Source organism: Arachis ipaensis, chromosome B8 (assembly GCF_059453495.1).
Source record: "Arachis ipaensis isolate K30076 ecotype BB chromosome B8, ASM5945349v1, whole genome shotgun sequence".
NCBI lineage: Eukaryota > Viridiplantae > Streptophyta > Magnoliopsida > Fabales > Fabaceae > Arachis > Arachis ipaensis.
Genome location: NC_142443.1, coordinates 132,964,370 through 132,987,042, shown reverse-complemented (window position 1 = coordinate 132,987,042; position 22,673 = coordinate 132,964,370). Strand labels below are relative to the sequence as shown.

At 35.2% G+C, this 22,673-nt stretch overlaps 3 protein-coding genes across 7 annotated transcripts; 2 read left to right on the top strand and 1 right to left on the bottom strand.

Moving 5' to 3' along the window:
- Nucleotides 1-1,392: 1,392 nt before the first annotated feature.
- Nucleotides 1,393-6,378, bottom strand: LOC107612728 (protein EMSY-LIKE 3). Of its 2 annotated transcripts, none has more exons than XM_016314449.3 (10): nucleotides 6,028-6,378; nucleotides 4,910-5,121; nucleotides 4,707-4,816; nucleotides 4,354-4,606; nucleotides 3,976-4,176; nucleotides 3,818-3,886; nucleotides 2,848-3,090; nucleotides 2,688-2,756; nucleotides 2,520-2,583; nucleotides 1,393-1,744 (listed from the first exon to the last, which is right to left on the bottom strand). In XM_016314449.3, the coding sequence occupies exons 1-10, from the start codon at nucleotides 6,053-6,055 to the stop codon at nucleotides 1,695-1,697; spliced, it is 1,299 nt and encodes a 432-aa protein (XP_016169935.1). In that variant the 5' UTR covers nucleotides 6,056-6,378; the 3' UTR covers nucleotides 1,393-1,694. The 2 variants fall into 2 exon arrangements, with proteins under 2 accessions (XP_016169935.1, XP_016169936.1); XM_016314450.3 differs by having other exon boundaries at nucleotides 2,529-2,583.
- Nucleotides 6,379-15,090: 8,712 nt separating this feature from the next.
- LOC107612730 (protein argonaute 4A-like) lies at nucleotides 15,091-16,847 on the top strand. 2 transcript variants are annotated; one of them, XM_088497016.1, is made up of 6 exons: nucleotides 15,113-15,403; nucleotides 15,520-15,581; nucleotides 15,661-15,807; nucleotides 15,893-16,000; nucleotides 16,113-16,160; nucleotides 16,247-16,847. In XM_088497016.1, exons 2-6 carry the CDS (start codon nucleotides 15,579-15,581, stop codon nucleotides 16,271-16,273), a joined length of 333 nt encoding a protein of 110 aa, XP_088353142.1. In that variant the 5' UTR covers nucleotides 15,113-15,403; nucleotides 15,520-15,578; the 3' UTR covers nucleotides 16,274-16,847. The 2 variants fall into 2 exon arrangements, with proteins under 2 accessions (XP_088353143.1, XP_088353142.1); XM_088497017.1 differs by lacking the exon at nucleotides 15,520-15,581 and having other exon boundaries at nucleotides 15,091-15,403; nucleotides 15,649-15,807; nucleotides 16,089-16,160.
- A 1,045-nt stretch (nucleotides 16,848-17,892) lies between these two features.
- On the top strand, nucleotides 17,893-20,851 carry LOC107611483 (ATPase GET3B-like). Of its 3 annotated transcripts, none has more exons than XM_088497019.1 (8): nucleotides 17,893-18,100; nucleotides 18,177-18,376; nucleotides 18,926-19,012; nucleotides 19,633-19,738; nucleotides 19,937-19,995; nucleotides 20,092-20,209; nucleotides 20,357-20,425; nucleotides 20,521-20,851. In XM_088497019.1, the coding sequence occupies exons 2-4, from the start codon at nucleotides 18,212-18,214 to the stop codon at nucleotides 19,684-19,686; spliced, it is 306 nt and encodes a 101-aa protein (XP_088353145.1). In that variant the 5' UTR covers nucleotides 17,893-18,100; nucleotides 18,177-18,211; the 3' UTR covers nucleotides 19,687-19,738; nucleotides 19,937-19,995; nucleotides 20,092-20,209; nucleotides 20,357-20,425; nucleotides 20,521-20,851. The 3 variants fall into 3 exon arrangements, with proteins under 3 accessions (XP_088353145.1, XP_088353146.1, XP_088353144.1); XM_088497020.1 differs by having other exon boundaries at nucleotides 17,960-18,100; nucleotides 19,926-19,995; nucleotides 20,521-20,751; XM_088497018.1 differs by having other exon boundaries at nucleotides 17,960-18,100; nucleotides 19,633-20,209.
- Nucleotides 20,852-22,673: the final 1,822 nt, after the last annotated feature.

The following is a 22,673-nucleotide window of genomic DNA, read 5'->3' as shown; positions in this document are numbered from 1 at the left end:
AATAAGTGATGAACATTTTTAACATCTTTTTTACATAAAACACACATATTATCTTCCTGATTAATTATCCTTGTTATGTATGTCGTATTTTAAAATATTTTAAAATTATTTATCATATTTTATAACATTTTAAATGTATTTTTGTTGTTATAAAAAGTGGATTACTTTTGTCAGCATTTTCAAAATTTGAGGTGATTTTAGTAGTTTGTTTATTTTTTTAAAGAATAAACCATTAAAAATATCCTCGAATTATCTAATCAATAACAAAAATACCATTGTTTTATGATAAACACACAAAGTAGCTTCAAAATATTAAAAATGCACTAAAAATACCCTAATATAAATATTAACGAAAATGACTAACGTGCTAAACCATACTCTTGTTATTCAATGAATGAACATTCAACTCGACCTCGGACCCAGATTGGTCCATACCCTGAACTGACTAACGAAAAGTGCCTACGTGTAAAGTTAAATTGATATGCGTCTGTTAAATGACGCGTTGTTAGGGGTGGCAACGGGGCGGGTTTTTGCTCTACCCGACCCCGCCCCGCCCTACAGAAAATCCGCATTAAACCCGTCCCGCCCTACCCGCGGGTTGTAAAATGTTAAACCCTAACCCGCCCCTGCGGGTACCCGCCCCTATAATTATTAAATCCAACAAATAAAATTAAATTTTAAAAATTATATAACCACCATTTACATACATAATATAAATTAAAGTAAAAATTTATATATAATATAATATTATTAATCATTTTACTAATTATTTTATATATGTTACGTATATTATATATTAAAAATATATATATTTACATATATATTATATATACCGGGGCGGGTTTAGGTTGAACCCGCCCCGCCCAAGAACACGCCCCGTTAAAAGCCGCCCCGGTGCGGGGGCGGGTAATTACCCGTCCCGAGCGAGTAATTACCCGCCCCGAGTGGGTAGGGGCGGGGTGGGTACCCGCGGGTTCGGGTAGTGTTGCCACCCCTACGCGTTGTCAACCTAGAACTGGACAAAGACCTATCTTTATATTCATTAATATTAATACAATAATTTATTTAAGAATAAATTTAACATGTTAAAATGGTTTATATTTTAATAATTAATCCTACTTTTTTTAACCTTGCATGAATATTAATACAAATGGAAGGAACTCTGTCACCGTTCATGTTTTATGATGGAAGATACACCCTTTTGTCTTATAACTTTGAAATTGACATTAATTTGATCTTTACACAAAATAAAAGATTAATAATAATATTAAGTTGATTCTAGTACTTTGAAAGCTAATAAATGAATGTTATTTTTCACAGCAAGATCCACAAGTCAGGTTTGACGGTTGGGGAGAGCCAGTGAACACTAACTTGACGCATTAAAAACAAGAATTTAAGCACTAACATAGACTAATCACTGAAGCAATGGTATAATACAATTTATCACAGCTGGTCCTAATTTAATCTGCCATATCCCAAAAAGAAAAAGAAAATCCAAAAAGAAAAAGTAGACAACCCCCATAAATAATTATTACCCAACTACATTAATTGTCACCCTCCATAACCTAACCCACAAGAACCCATGCCTAAAGCTATGAACTGTTAGATGAAAAATAATCTTATATTCATAATACAAAAGAGTACAGCATGCTTCCCCTGATGATTGTACAAACTGGAAAAAGATCCTTTTTTCATTAGTCTCTATCCATTGATTGAGCATGAGAGAAATGGTGACCACCACCATCTGCATGATTAATAATAACATCAAGGTTGGTTAAAAATAAGTGATATTAGAACTGATCACTCAGTTTATTATGAAAGGAAAATCATGAACCTATTTTTAGCAAAAAATATGGTATACTCCATTTTCAACGGTTCTATTGGCATGAAGAATGTGTGGAAAATATTGAAGGTGGCGGGAAGCTCATTTACATTTCAAACCCACAAAATCTATGGCCACACCAACATTGCTGAAGTTAGTGGAAAGTGATTTTCCACCATTGATAATAAAAGCAAGTTTAGCAATGTGAGTCATTTTATTTTCATTACCTATCTTCATTTCAATATTATTTATTGTTAAAATTTTGTAAAGAAAAAAATGAAAAGAAATAAAAGAAGAGAAAAGAAAACGAGATTTCAATCTTTTCACCTTTTTATTTGTAAAATTTTGAAAACAGAAAACAGTCAAAACACTGAAAAATTAAACCGGAAATTAAATATAATTCCACTCCCCTTTACTTATTTCACCTGTCCAAGTCAACATGTAGAAGCTAACAAGTAAAATCATTAACAGTTCAGATAAAACCATACTAAGCAAACATTTCTATTTAAAAAAAAATCAAATCATGTTGCATGTTCAGAAATTTTATATTGTTCCTTCCAATTTATTTATGTAATGATTGTGCACTAAATAGATCTACTCAGAACCAAAATATCTCACGACCATTTAATCTAGAGGAGTACTTTTGGATAACAGAATTCACAAAGCACTGCAATTAGCTATGAAAATTGAGAATTACCACTCTCACCATCAGAAAGATCTTCAAGTCTTGCAATGGCATCAATAAGAGCTTGCTCATGATCCTGCATTGAATTAAATACAAATCAGGCATGTATACATACAGAGAAGGAAAAAAGAACGGTAGATATAAGTACATAACAGCAGAGAAATGTTACTGTCGCCTTACATTCAATACTTTCTTTGCTTTGTCAACTTCAGAGGGATCAGGACGATTCACACTGAATACTCTCTCCACCTGTCGAGTTCAACAGAGGCTTAAGCATATATTAGAAAAAGACCAAACAATCTCAATGAATTAACATTCATATAGAACTGTTGTCATTTACCTCCTTGATTAGTGTGTCTGTGTGAAGTATTTGTATATCATCTGGAGCTTTCTTTCCTATGCCGTTCTGTGATGACAAAATATCTTTCCTGGATTGCCCCTTTGGAATTCCCCTACCTCTTCCGGCCCCTGGAACACTATCACGTCCGACAGGCCTATTCATCCCATGCCCAGGACCTGCTATACCCCCACGAAGATTGATTCCAGGATCCTCACCCACCCATTGAATATCTTCAGGAGATATCTGCAGTTAACATACTGTATCTGAATTAGCAAAACATATAAATAGCAAGACAATCGTTTTCGAAAACATCTAGACATTATCAAGCAATCCCATACATGGGACGAACAAAGCAACACGTCTAAGTACGTGGAACCAAAATCAAATTATCACCACAATGAGGAGATGAAAACAAATCAAAATATTGTTAATTAGTAATTACAGAGTAACATGGCAATAGTTCAAGTAGTCATGTTGGTCATGTATTAAGAATGAGTCTAGTGCATGCAAGAGATAAGAGCAATACTGACCACTTTGCTGAATGAGAGGGTGCTTCTTTGATGAATGACGGGGTAAAAACTAAGAATTTTAGCTTTTTGACAGTGCAGATTTCTTGGATTATCATTTATTAAAAAATAAATAAAGGGGAAAGAGAATAGAGTTGGACAGTGATTTGGTAAACAACGGAGAAAGAGAAGGGAATATTTTTTTATATTTTTGGTATTTCATGCCAAAATGGGTAAATATGGGAAGTGAGTGTATATGTCAGCACCTTTTTTGCAGAGTGAAGAGAAGGTGAACAAATCAAAATATCGTGCAAAATTATGTTACTGCCTTATTTCCATTTAAGGTTGTTAAAACAATACCAAGGAGTTATTACTAGAGATAAATTAGTACGGAATAAATGTGTTAATTATAAGATATATGCAAGAATTCAACAACAGGAATTAGAATAAAGCATCAGATATACCTCTGAAAGATTAACCCATTCCCATGTCTCATTTGCACTTCCCATGTCATAGACTAGATTATGTAGGCCCTGAAAGGATAAGAGCAAAAGTAAAAACACTGATACATTTCAATGGAAAATGAATCCCAACTCCCCAAGTAAATTGGTGCAGAAAATACATTAGTCGGATTGAAGTCTGCGATAACAGCTTCGTAGAAGTTATTATCATCGGGCCATTTTGTCCGCACTCTCCTACCAACCAATGAATCAAATGATGCACCCTCAGCTAGGTCACCCACTCTATTATTAGGCACTTGATTCCTTCCACCTCGTCCTGATGGAAATTGCTTCATTGAAGGTGCACCAGGTGGCATTTGACCCTGCAAATACAGAAATAAAAACAGAAAAATGTTACTGAAGTATAATTTATCTCTATCCATGTTCTACTACAATATCTCATAAACAAATATCCTCTAACAATCAAAAGGCCAAACCAAGCTATGTAAGGTATATACAAGCAGAGGCATGCTACAAACTAATCTATATTGCTTACTTACAGGTTTTTGCTTCTTTCCCTTTGATCCAGGAACAGATCCTCGTTTGGGTCCCGAAGAAGATGGCTGGTGGGGCGTAGTCAGTGGTTGGGGATGAAATGAAGAAGAAGGCACACCTAAAGACCGTGTTGCTCCAGATGGCGTTATCTTGGCCTTTTTGTGAGGTGCAGAGACTGTTGGGCTGGGATTAGAATCATGAAGTGCTGGACCAGTATTTCCGACGCCTGGCTGATGGCCACCTGCCTGTCTCCATTCTCTAATGGCATCATGCAACATGTTAATTAACATATTCAACCATAAATATCACTTCTAAAGAATAGCTCACAAAAGAACCTTGTATCACAATTTTATCAGACCTTATCCTTCGAATCACATCATCCGCATTAACCCGACTTAGAAGTTCTCTGTGCTCCTCATTTGACAATCTCAGTTCTTTTCTCAGTTCTGTAATCAAACTTTCTTTCTCCTGAATAAAATACATGACATGTAGCAATCACTTAAACCTGGCCAAACAAATTTAAGGATATTAGGTTTGTGGGAACAAAATTATAAAATATACCCAAGTAATGGCATCAGCTTGAGCTTTAAAGGCTCGTAGAACTGAACTGTATGCTTCCTGCTCAAGTTGGTGAATTTGTGCTTCCATATCAACATCACCATACATCCTGGGGTATGGAATTGAACCCACAGCAGATCTACCATTCCCAGCAAGACGACCTCCACCCCTGGGAATCCTATTTTGGTGTGCTGGTGGAAGATCATCGTCGGTTCCTGCAGTCATAACAATCAAATTAATGAATATAACAAGTGAGACTGGATCAGTAATCCACAGAGCAAATATCAACCATATTTTTCAATGTTATACAAATATTTTAAAAAACTCTATCCCATACATAAGGCAAGCATTAAACAAATAGTTCAACACAAACAGAGTTGCATTACTAACTAAAACATGAGGACAGAAGAAAACCAACACGCAGAACAATGAGTTAGATTTTGCAAGACATTAAAATGCAAGCATTAGATGATACGGTTTATCTTGCTAAAATACAAAGTTTGTCATTATTATTTATACCTTAATGTTCTACAGAACCACCTAATTCATATCTGAGTATCTTAAATGCATAAGCATAGTTCAAGTTTCAGTTTAATATGCCCTTAAGGAATATTCTCAGATTTTACATGAAAATTCTAGGCTAAAGCTTAGTTCCAAGTCAAAATCTTGCTCAAGACCAAGAACAGCACGAAGCAAGCTTTATCCCGCTGGCAAAAGCTGTTTACACGGTTAACTTCTCCGTAAAAAAAAAAAAACTAAATCACAAGAAACAAAAAAGAGTACAGAAATAAATAAACCCTACTAAGCTCAACCCCAATTCTTCGCCTAAGCAAGTAAACATAAATTAGTAACTAAAAACCTAACTCATGGAATTAATGGCCTCCTTACGCTCCAACTTCTCGTCTTACACAGCTTCAGAAATTCATAGTTTCACACAAGTAACACTTCTAATTGCCCTAAAAACCCTAGAGACGGCACACAAAAAAAAATTGAAAATTGAAAGCGAAACCCTAACCTTAATCCCCCAAGAGGTACACACAGTTGAAACTTGGGAGAAAATAAGAACTAAAAAGTAAATAAATAAAGGAAGGAACTTTGAAGAGAAGGAAGATGAAGGCCACCACTACTATCGAAGGGTTCGTAGTCCATAGCCAGTTTGCGATGAAAGTTGAGCTACGCAGATCCCAGACAAAAGAGAAACGCTTTTCGAAACGACGCCGCGTTAAGAGCTGGAATCAAGTGAGGGCGGTGCAGGAACAAGAATTGTGGTCGCTATCAAAGAAGAAGATCAAGAAGAAGAAGAAGAAGAAGGATGAGACGGGGTTTCGGAAGGATTGAGAGAGAAAGATATCGCGGCGGGTCAGATCGGACTCGGACTCGGGCTCGGGCTTGGGCTCGGACACTGAGTTTTGGGTGCCACCGCGAGGGACTGCTGAAAATTGATCGGCCCTTTATTTTATTAGTTGAAGTCTATTATTTTTGTTAAAATATATATATATATATATAGGGTGTGTTCCTCATGTAATTTGAATACATTTTATTTTAATTTCAAATTCAATCTAATTTAATCTAATATAATCATATCCAAATTATTATAGTTTGAATTGAATCAATCTATTCAAAGTTTCAAACTTTAAAAAAAATAAAATTTAAAGATTTTATTTATTAAAAAAGAATAGTTTTAGAATGATAAAATAAATCAATAAATAAATCTCATTTTATATTTATAAAATATTTACAAAATAATATATGAATAAAATAAAAATATATAATAAATTAAATATGTTATAGATAAAATTTAAATTTAATAATAAAATAATACTATTATATAATCGCAGAATTTGATGAGTTCGTGTTAAAAAATAAATACAAAATACAATTTAATTTATACAATTTGCTAAAAAATAAAATTCAATCTAATTTAAATCGGTATGATTTCAATCAAATTTCTATTTGAATTGAATTAAATGACTAGTTTTATTTAGGTCAATATATATATATATATAAAAGATTTTAGTGTATACAACTTTTTCACGTAATAGATATTAAAGAATTTTAATGTATAAACTTTTATTTTTAAAATCTCTTCGTCATATGTTTTCATAAAAGAAAACGTTTTGTAATTTTTATAGATTAAATTCAAATTTTTTTTTTTACTTATAATATAATTTCGTACTAGTGCATGCCTGCATGGATCCCACAGAAATGCAAATATCAATAACCATTCGTTAAAGGAATGTTTTATTAATTACATACAACTATTAGTATTCCAATAAAAAAAAATATTGCATTAGATTAAGTATGATTTCAAGGACATCTTTTCTTCCACTTGTCATGAGAACTTTGAACTTCTGTTTACTGATTTTGAATCTAAGGTTACAGCTCACATGAACCATAGGTTTCAAAGACCAGTGACTATGGAGGAAGTAAAACGTGCAACATTTAGCATTCATTCTCAAAGTACTTCAAGGGATGATGGTATGACAGCAAAATTTTTTCAAAACTTCTGGAACATATTTAGTGGTGATGTGTTTCGAGCAGTTAAGAGTTTCTTTTCAGGGGGTAGAATTTTGAAGGATTTTAACCACACTCAGATCTGTCTTATTCCCAAGATTTCTGATGCTAAAGATATGACTCAGGTAAGACCAATAAGCCTATCTTCAGTCTTTTATAAGATTATCTCAAAAGTATTTGTACATAGACTTCAGGGTATGATGAATAGACTAATTAACCCTACGCAGATGGCTTTTATTAAAGGCAGATTAATCTCTGATAGTATCCTAATTGCTCACGAGTGTATGCATTACTTGAAGAACAAAAAAAGGGGACTCGAAAATGAAATGGCGCTAAAATTAGTTATGAGTAAGGCATATGATAGGGTGGAATGGCACTTTCTTTGGTTTATATTGGGGAAGTTTGGTTTTGACTCTCGGTGGATCATGTGGATTCGAGAATTAGAGACAACTGTTTCTTATTCTGTTATTGTGGAAGGACAACCTTATGGTTTCTTCAAACCAAATAGAGGTATTCGACAAGGAGATCCTCTATCTCCCTATCTTTTTCTTTTCTGTGCAGAAGGTCTCTCCTTCTTGCTACACAAGGCAGAACAAAACAGACTAATTCAGGGACTTCAGATACATAGGCGATGTCCCAAGGTCAACCACCTCCTCTTTGCTGATGATTCCATCTTATTCCGTAAGGCTAATCCTGAAGCATGTTCAAATATCCTGCATTTATTGAATTCTTATGAAAGCATCAGTGGCCAGAGGGTAAACTTAATAAATCTGCTGTATTCTTTAGCCACAACACTCCCTCCACTACTCGTACACTACTGGCTAACTCTATGAATATTAATCATATTGGGGCTCAGGATAAATACATTGGTTTGCCTTCTACAGTCTCTAAATCGAAAAAGGCTTCTTTTAGTATGATCAAAGAAAAGGTTCGGAAAAGAATCCAAGGGTGGAAGCGCAATCTTCTATCGTCAGGTGGTAGACACGTATTGCTTAAGGCAGTGGGAGAATCTATTCCTATTTATACATTGTTTTGCTTCAAGTTACCTGATGGTTTAATCTCGGAAATTCACTCTCTACTTTCTCAGTTCTGGTGGGGACAAAAAGGTTCTGAAAGGCGGATGGATTGGATTAGCTGGGACACTATGACTCGCCCACGAAAAGAATGAGGCCTTGGATTTAAAGATCTCAGAATCCAAAATCTGGCGCTTTTAGGCAAACAGTTTTGGCGACTTGTAACATAGCCTACTTCCTTGTTATCCAAAATCCTAAGAGGTAAATACTTTAGCAATGGTAATGCTATAACGGCAGAAATTGGAGTCTTACCTTCTTGGGGATGGAGGAGCATACTGGAAGGCCGAAAGATTGTTGAAAAAGGTCTTAATTGGGCTGTGGGTACTGGAGAGAATATCCGAACCTTTGAGGATCCTTGGCTGCCTCCTCCGTATCCTTTAATGATTTTTGACATGCCAAATAGACAAGCTATTTCTGAGTTAGTTCCAAGAGTTAAAGATCTAATTACTGAAGATAGGAATTGGAATCAGAATCTTATTCAAGAATTATTTTCCCAAGATGTTGCAAACAGAATTTTGTCAGTTAAAATTCAGCAGAGTAGGGACAAATTGCAATGGGATTTGAACAAATCCAAACAATATGATACAGCTTCAGGTTACAGAATTGGCTATTTATTTTACCATCCGCCTCTGGAGCTTTGCCCTAATTATATGCAGCAGAAAAAGTCGTGGATTGATCTATGAAAGTTGAACTTGCCTCACAAAATTAAGCTATTTATCTGGAAAGCTCTCCATGGTCGACTTCCAGTGCTTGCTCAGATTCATCACCGCATCCCATCTATATCACCAATATGTTCCGCTGTCATGAAGCAATAGAAACAATCACTCATTGTTTGATCGATTGCTCTAGAATTAAAAATGTATGGTCTCAGAGTTATCTTCGTGACTGTCTTCCCCCTCAGAGTCCTAACGACTTTTGGACATGGTGGATTGCATCAACAGAGATGCTTAACCCGTTGAAGAATGCTGACCGTAATCCTCAATTGCTTGCCATCATTTGCTGGAACTGCTGGAAAGCTCGCAACCAATTGATTTTTGAAGGTTCTACTTCAATGCCGTCTGCCATTCTAGCAAGCTCTGCCAAGTTGCTCCGTGAAATCCAAAGAACTCCCAGTTTAGGTCGTCATCTCCATGAGGCAAGCTCTTAGTTGCATTCAATTTGATTTATCATTCTTTCTTCTTTAAGATTTTTCTTCGTTTTTCGACCACGCACCGTTGGATGAATACCTTCAGTGTAGTATTTTTGGGAAATTCCCACCTTTCATTATGCTGTCCTACTTTTGGACATCTTTGTATTTCATTTTTCAATAATTAATGAAATATAACCTACGATCTTTGGAAAAAAAAGTATTATTTTAGTTTTTAAGGTAAAAAAATTTTTGTTTCTATCTTTTTTTTTACATACAAAATTGTTCCTAAAGTTTAATTTAGTTTTAAAATCGTTCTTTTTATCTAAATTTTAAATTTTATTACCAAATTATTCCTAACTGATAAGAAGTTATTGGAGTTTTAGGGAGTTTAATAAATTCGAAGTATTAAAGTTCTAACGGAAGGATTGGAAGGAAGATACGAAAAAGAATGACACAAAAAGACACACCCCTCGAGACACACCACGAAAACATAAATGATAGATAAGGAGATTTCCTATTATACCTCCAAGAAACCTATTCTTAGCAATTTAGGTCACCAGAAAGGGTTCTCTACTAGAACCTGTCATGGACAACCTAGATTAGAGGGATGAAAATTAAAAGAGACTAGCAAATTATCTTAGTGTTGGATCTTTCAATCTTGACAACCTAGATTAGAGAGATGAAAATTAAAAGAGACTAGCACAAAGAATTACCTTAGTGTTGGATCCTTCAATCTTCTTTATGCAATAAGCGAAGCAAATCACTCACCTCACTTAATCACACATGAAAACGTGCATAAAACAACGGAAAATTTTATTCATAAAAAATGGTCTAAATTGTCTCACCAAAGGTGTTTAAATAGTCCGCTAATAAACTAACTAAAAGATAAGATAAGATAACTTAATTTAAATCTCCTAATAATAAGATAACTAATTTAAATCAGATTTAATCTTATTGAATTATACGTGATTTAAATTTAAAATCCTAAAGATATATGATAATTAATTTAAGTCAGATTTAATTTTATTAAATTATATCAGATTTGATTTAAATTTAAAATTTCTAAAAATACTACTAAGCAAATCAGAAGTAAATCAAATCTTTCAACAACTTTAACAGCAAAACTAACTAAAATAAAATCCTAATCAATTCGAAAATTAATAGCCAATTTGTATTTCTACTGGACTTCAAAAAAAATACTGTTGGGTCTCTTGCTGTACTGACATAGCCCAATGGGCCTTATGAGCTGCCGCCATTTCTTGAGACGAACTCTTGATCTCCTTGATGTCCAAGGCCGTCATAGTATAATTCTTCTAGTATTCAGATCCTTGAATATGACAAGATTACCATTCTATCCCTTGTCTCTAAAATGACAAAAATGCCCTCCTGAACATGTATCACTAACCAAAAAAATTATAAAATGAAAAAAAAAAGAGAAAGAAATGGATGAGAAGGAGAAGGGAATTATGCAAAGGGGAGGGAAGAAGAAGGAGGGAGAGGGAATCGACACCATTCTTCTTCTCCTTTACCCACCACAGCACCGCCGCACGTCTCCTTACCCTCCTCCAGCTTCTCCCCTTCGTGCTAGCTCCGTCGCGGCGAGCTCTCTGTCCCCCTCTCCGCGAACCCAAAACCTTCCGAACCCTACCACACAAAGTTTTATGCTTAATTCGTAAAACATAGGTGGTGTGGTATTACGACTTCTAAAATAAAATATATATACGTATAATAATTGAAAGAACATAGTATATTAGGAGCCTTGAAGAATAGATAAAACAAAACCGTGAAATTAAAAGCGCAATGCTCAAGAACAAGGATTACTTGCGTACAAAGAAAGCTAAGGTTCATAACATATATATACAGAAAATGAGAATAGAGGATCATTAGTACAAAATAACAAGCTCCTAACTCAGCCTGCGAAGCCAAGGCTGGCCGTAGAATATTTACGTACATAAATATGAAACCCATAACCCAAAATACATAAAGGTAACCCTAGTTCTCCATAAACCTCTATGAGGTGAAAAAGCAAAACAGATATACATAAGGAAAGTTCTATACATGTAGATATGACCAAATAGAACAAAAGGTACACTCCCAAAAGTCCATCTTTGCTGCAGAGAACTCCAAACGCCTAGCGAGGTACCTCTCGACCTGCATTTGAAAAACAATAATATCGTATGGGATGAGAACCGAGGGTTTCCAGTATGGTTAAGGTGCCCATATACATAATAAATAAGGTCCCGAAAAAGGTAGAGGCAATCCTAGAACTCCGATATAAAACTTAAAGATTTAAAGACGAAAACCATAATCAGGGTGGTCCTTTAAGGTTTTTAAACTTAACTAAACTCTAACCAATCCCCTCCAAGATTCATCTCCATCCTTCAAAGTCCTCCAGAATCCAATAGAGTCACACAGATAAGCAAGACAGACAAAGACAAACACAAGTAGAATACAATTACAGCAGGTGGCAAGTTTGGCAAGTAAGCATAATAATCACATAGGCAAACCCAATTAAAACACAAGCAAGCAATTCAAACATATGCATATGATGTGTGTCTATTCTACTGGCCGTGAGCTCACATGTCGGTTGAACTGCCAGAACCCGACACATTTGGTAGCTAACCCAGACATTTGTCTCTAGGTTGCGCATCTTCAGGAGGAACTTTAACGAAGGAGAGTGCCTTTCTACCTCTTCTCCTCTTTGCGCTAGCTCCGTCGACACCCAGGCTGCTGCGACGTCTCCCTCCTTCGTCCCTCTCCAACCTAGCCGTTTGTAACATCCTGGTTTTTGCGTTAGAGTTGTGTATGCGAGTTTTACATTTTATTCGTGTAACGTCTATGATAAGTTTTTTTCTACGATTTTAAATAAAATGAATAATAATGTAATATTAATATTATGTTATTATTTAATTTTATTTGACGAAAGATGGTCACTTGATATTGGATCCGAAAAATTTTAAAAAGCTTGGCTTTACTAATGTCATTTACATTAGTAATTTACCCAATTACCTTAATTATTTGAGATAATTATTTGAGTTTTTACCATCCCCAATTACCTTAATTACCTTCTAAGATATTTAAAAATTTAACCTTGCTGACTCAGTAACTGACTGCGGCTCAAAATTGTGACACGCAGCACTTAAAGTGTCACGTGTCGCGACGCATGCCTTTCTCCTTTAATTAAGTGACATTTACTCACTAATTACATGTTATATAAGGCACATATTTTCTTTCTCTCCTTAAAGAAATAGCCGAAGCTATGCATGGGAGGAATAGAGACAGAACATCAAAAATCCTCAATGGAAATGGGAGAGAATCACCATAGATTTTGTCACTGGATTACCGAGAATGTCGACTGGGCATGATGCTATATGGGTTATAGTGGACAGATTGACAAAGTCGGCTCATTTTCTTCCGATCAGAACCAATTATACATTGGAAAAGCTTGTGCGTTTGTACATTCAAGAAGTGGTGCGACTGCATGGAATACCTTCTTCAATTGTTTCCGACAGAGATCCGAGGTTTACATCAAGGTTTTGGGGAGCTTTTCAGAAATCTTTTAGCACAGAGCTGCATCTAAGTACGGCTTATCACCCACAGACAGATGGACAGTCAGAACGAATAATTCAGACATTAGAAGATATGCTGAGATCATGTGTAATTAAGCAATAGGGAAACTGGGACAAGCAATTGCCATTGGTGGAATTTACCTACAACAATAGTTATCAACAGAGTATTGGAATAGCCCCCTACAAAGCTCTTTATGGACGACGGTGTCAGTCTCCGATGTGTTGGCACCAAAGAGAAAAACATAGTGCGTTGGGTCCGGATTTGGTGCAGGAAACAACCTCTCAGATCAAGAAGATTCACAAGAAGATTCAGAGGCACATAGTCGACAAAAGAGCTATGCCGATAATATACGTAAGTCTTTAGAATTTAGGGGAAGTGAACATGTTTTCTTAAAAGCAAATCCTACCACCGGTATAGGTTACACCCTTAGAAGCAAAAAGCTAAACCCTAGGTACGTGGTCCCTTTTCAGATCCTTAGAAGAGTCGGTCCAGTTGCGTATCAAATAGCTCATCCACTTTCCACGTCCAACCTTCATGATATTTTCTATGTCTCTCAGCTTAAGAAAGATAATCCTAACGAGAGTCATGTCTTGCGACCAGAGACAGTACAATTGCGGAACGATCTAACATACCCGGCAACCCCTGGTTAAGATCATCGATAAGAGTGATAAGCAGCTGCGAGGCAAAATAGTTTCTTTGGTCAAAGTAGCGTGGGGATGCAACGCCGAAGCTGGGCATACATGGGAACTAGAAGACGAGATGCGATCAGATTATCCCCACCTGTTTACATGTAAAGGAAAGGGATAAGTACGATTTTGGTCCCTAAGGTATAGGCCAAAAATTGTTTTCGTCCCTAACTTTTTTTGGCACACAAAATTGTCCCTAAGGTTTAACTTAGTTTTAAAACTGTTCTTCAGACCAAAACACCCTTCTCCTTCTTCACCAAAATACCCAATTTCTATTCTTATTTTTCTTTCTTCTCCATCAGAACAGTTCTCAAGAATACAAGAATCAAGATCATTCCTCTCATTATCTTCTTCATTTTTCACTTGAATCTCATAAGGTTAGTGAAGAAAATCTCTTAATTTCTTTCCTTCACCAACCGATTTCTTGAAGAGCTTTCTTAAGAAATTTATGTTGTTTCTCTTCTTGATTAGCAAGTCTTTCTTAGGAACTTCAAAGAAAACATTCAAGCTAGCCAAAAATCAAGCTCAAGAGGGTGAGAAATCACTCCCTTTTCTTCTCTTGTTGGTTCGGCCATAAGGCCTAAGTTTCATTAATTGGTGTGTTGTTTTTGTTTAGGAGGATTTTTGTGTCTAAGAAAATTAAGGAGTAACTTGGAGAGGAGGTAAGAGTTAGGATAGTTCAGATTGTCTCTTGAATATTCTTGAGTTCATGCTTGATGTTTGATGATGATTTTGTGAAAGTAGAAGAAAAGAGAACTTAAAAGTCTCAAGAGTAAAAGAAAATGTATGCATAAGGACAAAATAGTAATCATAGAAAAAGACTAAGGACAGAAGGGCCGGACCCCTTAGAGAATTGATATGATGAATGAATAATGATAATGAAGGAAAGCCCTAAGATGTTTATGCACTACTAGAAAACTAGTTATTACAGACGGATATTTCCGACGAATTTTATCCCACAGAAATACAGATGAAATTTTAGAGGAATTTTTTTTCGGAAAACAAAAAAAATGAATTAGCATAAATTATCGACGAAAAAGAGAATCCGTCGACAATTCTGCCGAAAAAATTAATTTTTTTCGTGAGAAATGGTTACAAACAGAAAATTCGTCTGTAATTAATTCGACAAAATGCTATATTTTATTAAATTATTACAGACAGAAAATCCGTCTGTAATTTAAAATTTTCCGTCAGAAATATTGAATTAAACCAAAATGAAACATGAGCTTCTTCCAAATGAAACACGAGCTTCTTCTTCTCTCCGTAGCACGAGCTACTTCTTCTCTCCGTGGCTGCTACTTCTGCTTCTTCCACCGCTGCTGTTGTTGCCGTTGCGTCGCACAATCTCTCTCTGTCATCCCTTGCGTTGCACGAGATCCCTCTGCCACCGCTCTCATCGCATCTACTCCCATTGTTGCAGAGCTCTCTCTGCCGCCGCTCTCGTCGCATCTGCTCCCTCTGGCTCCTCTTCCATCTAATCTCAACTCGCTCTCTCAGTTCTTCTCGTAACCATCTCAAATTTCAGGTATATATATCCTGATTTTGTGATTCTGTTCTTCGTGATAAATCTTAGGGCTCAATTTTTCTGTGCCAGTTTTAGGTTTATCATACTCTGCTTTTGTGCTTTGTTTGAATCTACAGATTTACTCTGATTTTGATGAATTATTTTCTGCAATCGAAGCTTTTTTGACCTAAAATTCATGGTAGGCTATTGCTTTCTATAGTTTTTAACTTTCATAGTTTGATATTGATTTTGATGATTTTTGCAAGTTTTCTCTGAAGAAAGGTATAAGAGATGGTGATGATGGTACTAAAGAAGTGACTATTTTAACGTTGGTAGAGAAGTCCACGCTGTCCACGCTTCAAAGGGCTTCATTGGTAGAGAAGTCCAGGCAGAAGCCACCGGAGAGGATGAGGGTTTTATCTGATGTACGTTGTTATTCTAAATTTTAAGTGATGTGGTTACACTGCTTATGCCTTGGTTAAGGAAGCTTATTAATTATTATTTTGTTAGGCACTAAAAACCAGTAACTATGGTTCTGAACCTATGCTTCAAAATTGTGAAATCTCTATAAGCATCGGCTTTACTCAAGTGGATGGTCGTGTTCTACCTTCACCAAAGGTATTTAATATTTCTTTTTGTCATTGTACTCTTGAAACTTGTTTATTGTGTGTTGCCTTGTTGTTCTATTTGAACTTGGTGACCTTAGGTTTTCTTAATTATGACTTGGAAGGTCCCTGAAGAATATATTACTAAATTTGATGGATCTTCTATTTTGAAGGTATAAAATTCTAATTCTTCCTCATATTAATCATCTAAATGTTAGTAGTTATTAACACATAAGTTTTCTTGTTGAACTGGTGGCAGAGATGTAGTTCCAATGCGAACTTCTAGAACAGCGAGTGGGAGAGGGGGGGCACGGTTTGGTTCGAGTTGGTTAGAGTGATGGATGAAAGAAAGAGAAAATAGAGATGACGATGAGGAGAAGATGAGTGACAAGATTCTGGAAGTAGACACATGAAAACCGCCACTAAGGTCATTGAAAGGAAAAGAAGAAGTGTGTTCAAGAACTGCCGATAACATCCCGCAAATATTATTGTCTTCATCATCATCTAGGAGGCATGGTGCTCCTTCCATGGCAATGCAGGGCACCCCAACTACATGTCCAACACGCACTCTTCTAGAGCTAAGGTTAGATCGCAGAGTGCACCAAGATAGAGACTTGATTATGATAGAGATACGGATACGCTTGTTCTAATAATACTCTTCTTCATTATCATTCACATTTAAGGAGTAAGGTGTCAAGTAGACGTTCCAATAGAATTGGGGTTACCAATTTAAGGTGACATTGCTTGCATGCATGTCTTTGAATATATCTTTATGCACACTAAATAATAATATTCATTATCAATGCTTTTGTAATTTTTCATCAAGCTATATATAGTAACAGACTAAACTGTCTTGTCTACAACTATTCATCTTAGCAAAAAGATACGTTGCTAGCTACTCTCAATTTCCATGTATAAATTCTTGTCTATATCATCACTGCTTGACCTGATTCTTGGATATGATTTTATCGAGAAGCATCAGTGCTTGAACTCCTATGTTAAAATTTTTTGAATGAACCTACAGGTTTTCAGCTTTGCCATCCAGTTTGCAGTTCTGTGTACTATATTTCTTAGTGTTTTAAGCTTTTAGCTCAATCTGAAACATACCCATTATTTGATTTTTTTCATTAGTTTCCCAAAATTTCAACCTTTTTCTTTACGAAACCCTTTTTTCCCAGTCTCTCATTAGCGGTTACCAACCCCCCAAAAAAGAAAAAAAGAAAGTTGCTGAAGTTGCAGTGATTTGAAGAAGGGTTATCAATCATAGATGGATAGTAGCAGTGGAATTGAGAGGAATGGGCGTGTGCCACTTTCAGGGGTTGTTGCAGGTTGTGTGAAAGGTGGTTCAGAGACACTCTGAAAGAAGCTAAAGCTGGGGACATAAACATGCAGGTCTTGGTAGGTCAGATGTATTACAGTGGTTATGATGTTCCCAGAGATGACCAGAAGGTGTGTTCTTTCTTTTATTTTGATTATGGTTATTAGTTATTACAAATTAATAATGCTTTTCAATCAATTTTCATTGCATTGGACTTTCTTGAGCTTGTTAAGAGTTTTAGGTTCTGTTGTATTATACTATTTGAGAATGTCCACGTTAATTGACAATAGAATCTTCAGGTGGTGACTATGAAAAATTGAATAAAAATATTAGCATTCTCTATTGGTCTTAATTTTAGTAATGAGATCAATTTTGATGCTGATAATGCATATATACTATTAGGCAATCAAATCTTGTATGTTATATAACTTTTAAGATAGTGGGGATAAGACTTAAGAGTCAAATAATTTCAATGACCGAGTTATATATGAATAGATGACTGTCTATTTAGTTAGGTATGCACAATTAGATGCACTTAAATGGATGCTTCATGTGGAGTTGTGGACACATCTATAATAGCAGCGCAGAATGCTTTATCATGGATGCAAATCTAATATCCATGCTTAAATGGAGGCTTCTTCAGTTGGCTTCTTCACTTAAACACAGTCTTTGTCTTCTTCTATGGAGGCTTCTTCAGCTGGTTCTGCTTCTGCTTTGAACCTCCATCATCATCCCTACTGTTGTCTCGCATTCTTCACTGATGCCTGGGATCTACGATGGACTTCTTCAATTAGAGTGAGAAATCGCACTACACCATTTTCTGCTATATTTTAATTTGCTCTTATATTTAGTAATATAGTGCGGTTACTAGGATCTTGCACAGAAGGTGTTTGTGGATTTGACGAGATGGTGGCAGGGAAGGAGAGGAAGTATTACATGCTTAGTGGGAAAGGGGGTGTGGGAAAAACAAGCTGTGCTGTCTCCCTTGTAGTGAGATTTGCAAATCATGGGCACCCCACTATGATAGTTTCAACTGACCCTGCTCACTCCTTAAGCGACTATTTTGCTCAGGTACCTAACGAGACCAAGAAAAATCTCTTGATTGTTTAGTTTAGTAGTTCTTCAATATGGATAAAACTTCAGAAGTGTAACGCTACAATCTCATTAGTAGTTCTTCAATATGGATACAACTTCACTGCAATAAGTCCACTTATAATCATGCATGAATTAATAAGAATCATATCCAAAGGTAAAACAAGCAAGGTTTGAGATAAATAAATTTAGAGCTATAATAATTCTAGCATTCAAGTATCTACTCTATTAGTATCTTATGAGAAGGAAGTTGAGAGAGAAACTGCAAAAACTGCTGACATGAAGGAGAAGGGTGCTAACCCTTATGATCTCAAGCAGCAGGTATCTAATTTCAATTTATCTATTTATGCAAAAATAATATGTGATTGTTTTTAAATATAGTTATTATTAGATTGAATTATTTAAATTGTACATCTTAGTAGGGTGTGGATTTTCCTCCTTAATTGTTTTTGGGAAATCACTAAGGTCAGTGATGATATGGTGAATAATGATTGCAAGTTTTATTTGTTGACTTGATATTTTGGGCAGGAAAATGTGCTGGCTGAGTCTAGGATGATGATTCCTGATTGCCACAAGCGCCTTGAGGCCGCACTCGTGGATTTAAAAGGAGCATTGGTAATGTACATTTTCTTGTTTTCTTTTTCCATGGTTATTAACTTATGCCTTAGTTTTGTGTTGTTTTCTCATGTTGCAAACATTTTACATGCTTTGCATTTCATGCCTTGGATTTTTGTTTCCAATGGATGATGGTATTGGTACCCATTAATGATGTTATGAGTTGGGTTTTCTTTGAGTTTATCAGTGCAGCATTTGTTGATTTGATTCCTGTGTGTCCCTTCATTTTTCTTCATCTAATCATAATCTCAATGTGATAAACAACTTATTTATTTTATTAGTGGAAGATTGAGGCACTGCTTTGATTGGTACTCTGCTAAAAAATTTTATAACAAAATCTTTTCCAAAATGTATTAAACTGAAATATAGAAGTTGAAAACTAAAGAGAAATCTATTGTGCAATTACTTTTGTTCTCTTAAGCAAGCCAATGAAGGTTCATTTATTTGTTTGAAATAATTTGTACTTCTTTCTTCATTATGTTTGATCTATATTTTTGTTTTGTTTTCTCTGTTTTCAAATAGCAAGTTCAAGTTGCACATATGCTTGAAATTGAGTCTATATGTTATGCTTCTGATTCATGGAATCATGGCATGTGGGCCATTTTTATGTCCTCTTTCAGGCTGAGCTAGAGAAATCAAATGAGAAGGAAGGTTCTGAAATCGATGATGCTTGAAACACCATTGCTGAAGTTGAGAAAGTAGTTGGAACTACTGAAGCTTAGCTAGGTAGTTTAACCACTGCTTTTGATGGTAGAAATTGAGATTGTATTACATAGCTTCCATCTCACAGAAACAACCATACATGGGAATAGGTTATGAAACTTGTTTAACAAGATTTAATCTTCTCTAGTTATGTGCTGTTGAACATTTGAAAATGAATGAATATGACATCTTCTATAAGCTTCATATCCAGCATTCTTGCAGGGGACACAGAGTTTGCTAAAGATGCCGCCTTTGGCTACAAATCTTCGAATTTGCGTGATGTAAAAGCCTCTTTGTTCCTTTTTATTACTGGATTGTGCTGACTTTTTTTTATATTGGCATAGAATAATTTTTTTAAAAGACATTTATCCAATTAGTGGGTAGAAGAGAAGACTGGTGGTCGAATACCTGCATCCAGTTACTTCTGTTTCCATTAAACTTTTGAGGAAAGGAGGACCAGATGCAGTTTGCCAGGATCTATGCAGTTTGAAAAAGGTATACAAAAATTGATAATGCACTTTAGTTTCTACATTCTTAAGTTATAAGAAGAAAACCAGTGACTTGACTTTGTCTTGTTAGAATATTATGAATTAGTGTGTGTCTATTAGCAGTCCCCTTACTGTGTTTCTATTGTAAAAGCAGGGTTCAGCATGTGCAGTTAATGCAGCTAGTAAAAGAGACATGGCTGTATTTGCACTTGGAATGATCAAGGTAGAATTTCATTCATGTTAATTGTATTTATTTGCCCCTTTTGCATGATTGTTTACAGATGTTAATGCTGCTTTATTGTTTTGTCCTGTTAACAGGAAGAATTGATGGGAAAACACTTCTTATCTCGTACTACTGCTAGTTTTGTTTCTTCCTATAGACCAACTAGAAGCCGCACTTGACATGCTCACAAGATGGATGCAAGGAAAATTAAATTAAGTGAAGCCCTCGTCATAAAATCAATTCAAATCAAAATAAATTTATAAATGATTATCTCTTGTAAGAAATATATACTAATGATATTGGACTATTTAGAGGAGATTACTAAATGTCTTTGTTCTTGATACATTGTCAAAACCAAACATCATGTTTGATATTTTGAAATACTATGAATGTTTGGATACAAGTCAGATGAAAATTAGATGAAAATTTGTATTCATTAAATTTATATTTATTTTGTAATAAAAAATATCTAAAAAAATGCTATTTTACCTTACTGACAGATTTACAGACGGATTTTCTGTCTGTATTCAGAGTGTGAGATGATTTTTCAATGTTCAAATTACAAACGAAAAATCTGTTGCCAATTACCGACGGAAAATCCGTTGAAAAATCTGTCTGTAATTATCGACGGAAAATCCGTCAAAAAATTCATCTGTAATTACCGACGGAAAATCCATCAAAAAGTTCACCGTTTTAGGGAAATCGAGGGGAGAATTTACCGAGGAAAAATTCGTCGGTAACTGGTAAAAATCCGTCGGTAATTTTTCGACGAAAAAAATTCGTCGGTAAATAATTTCCTACGAGGCTTTTATAGAGGGACAAAATCCGTCGGTAACTAAAAATCCGTCTGTAATAAAGATTAAATCTGTCTGTATTAACCAATTTTCTAGTTGTGATGACTTCCTGAAAGAATGAAGGTGTTATTCCGCCTAGCCAGTGCCGGAATGATATCGGGATGCCCTCTGTATGACGATGTTGTTCCTCAACTTGAGATGTATATATTGGCGTCAAGCTTTGCAATGATTTCCAGTGTTTTGACGGACATGGTTTCGACCATGACGATCATATACCTGACCGACTCAGTTGAGGAACCATATTCGGACTCAGTCTTGCGTAATGTCAGGTGCGGGTAGTCAACCAACACATAAGTTCATGGTCTGCTTAGGACAGGCATGCATCATATTTTTTGTGCATTGTGTATTTTCTGTGTTATACTATGTTTCTACTCTCCGTGGTTTGAATAATCTCTGTTTTATGTATTATATGTTTAATTTGTGTTTGTTTACTATTCTGCTACTTAAACTTTGTGATAGATTAGGGAATAGTTACTGAAAGATTGAGACTAGGATAGATAAGCGGAAGCTAACACTAAAACCTAGGGTTAGTATGATAAACGTACGACGATCTAAATGATAAAGCGGTGTCTTAGGATCGATATACGTTTTGTCCTCTCATTAGTATCCTGTTGGGAATCGTAAGTTCTCATCCCCTTTCCTCCACGTTTTCTACAAGTGGAGTTGACAGTGCCATTTGCTGAACAATGAAGCTGTTGTTCGTTATGAAGTATATTAGTATCTTGAAAGACACCTGTCATGTTACTATAGGAGGCTAGAGTGATTCTCTCCACTTGTTAGCATTTTTGTGAGGGTTAGGTTTTATTATTGCTATCAGTTAGTACTAAGTTTCAACCTAAAAACTTCTTAAATAGGCAAAAATTTGGGTTGGATTAGTCACATAAGAGCGGGACGGTTCCAAGTGTAGTAGTGTGGAGGCAAGCGCCCTCACTACAATTTGAAATTTTTTGAGTAGTATATGGTAATAATATTTATTTGCCCCCATTAGATTATTAAATTTGACCCCACAATAATTTTTATTCAATTTTTGGTACTTAATCGTCAATTTAAAAATTTTATATTAGATATTCGTTAAAATTATCAATTCTCAGATTTAAACGAAATTAGTGTTCTATTTTAAAAATCAACTCAAAAGAATATTATTTATCTTCTTTTCAAATTAGCTTTAATTTTTACGTAGCAATGGTATTAATTGAAAGAACTTTTTTAACTATAAATATCAATAAGAGTCGGCTTCTAATTGTGTTGGGAAATAAATTTCTTAATAATTGTTTAGTAATATATATGGAAAGAGAGAAATTTTGATGGTAGTGTTAAGAGAAAAATCACTTAATTTTTTAAAAATATAAAATCTAAAACAATAGAATTTTAAATTATATATTATTATTTAAATT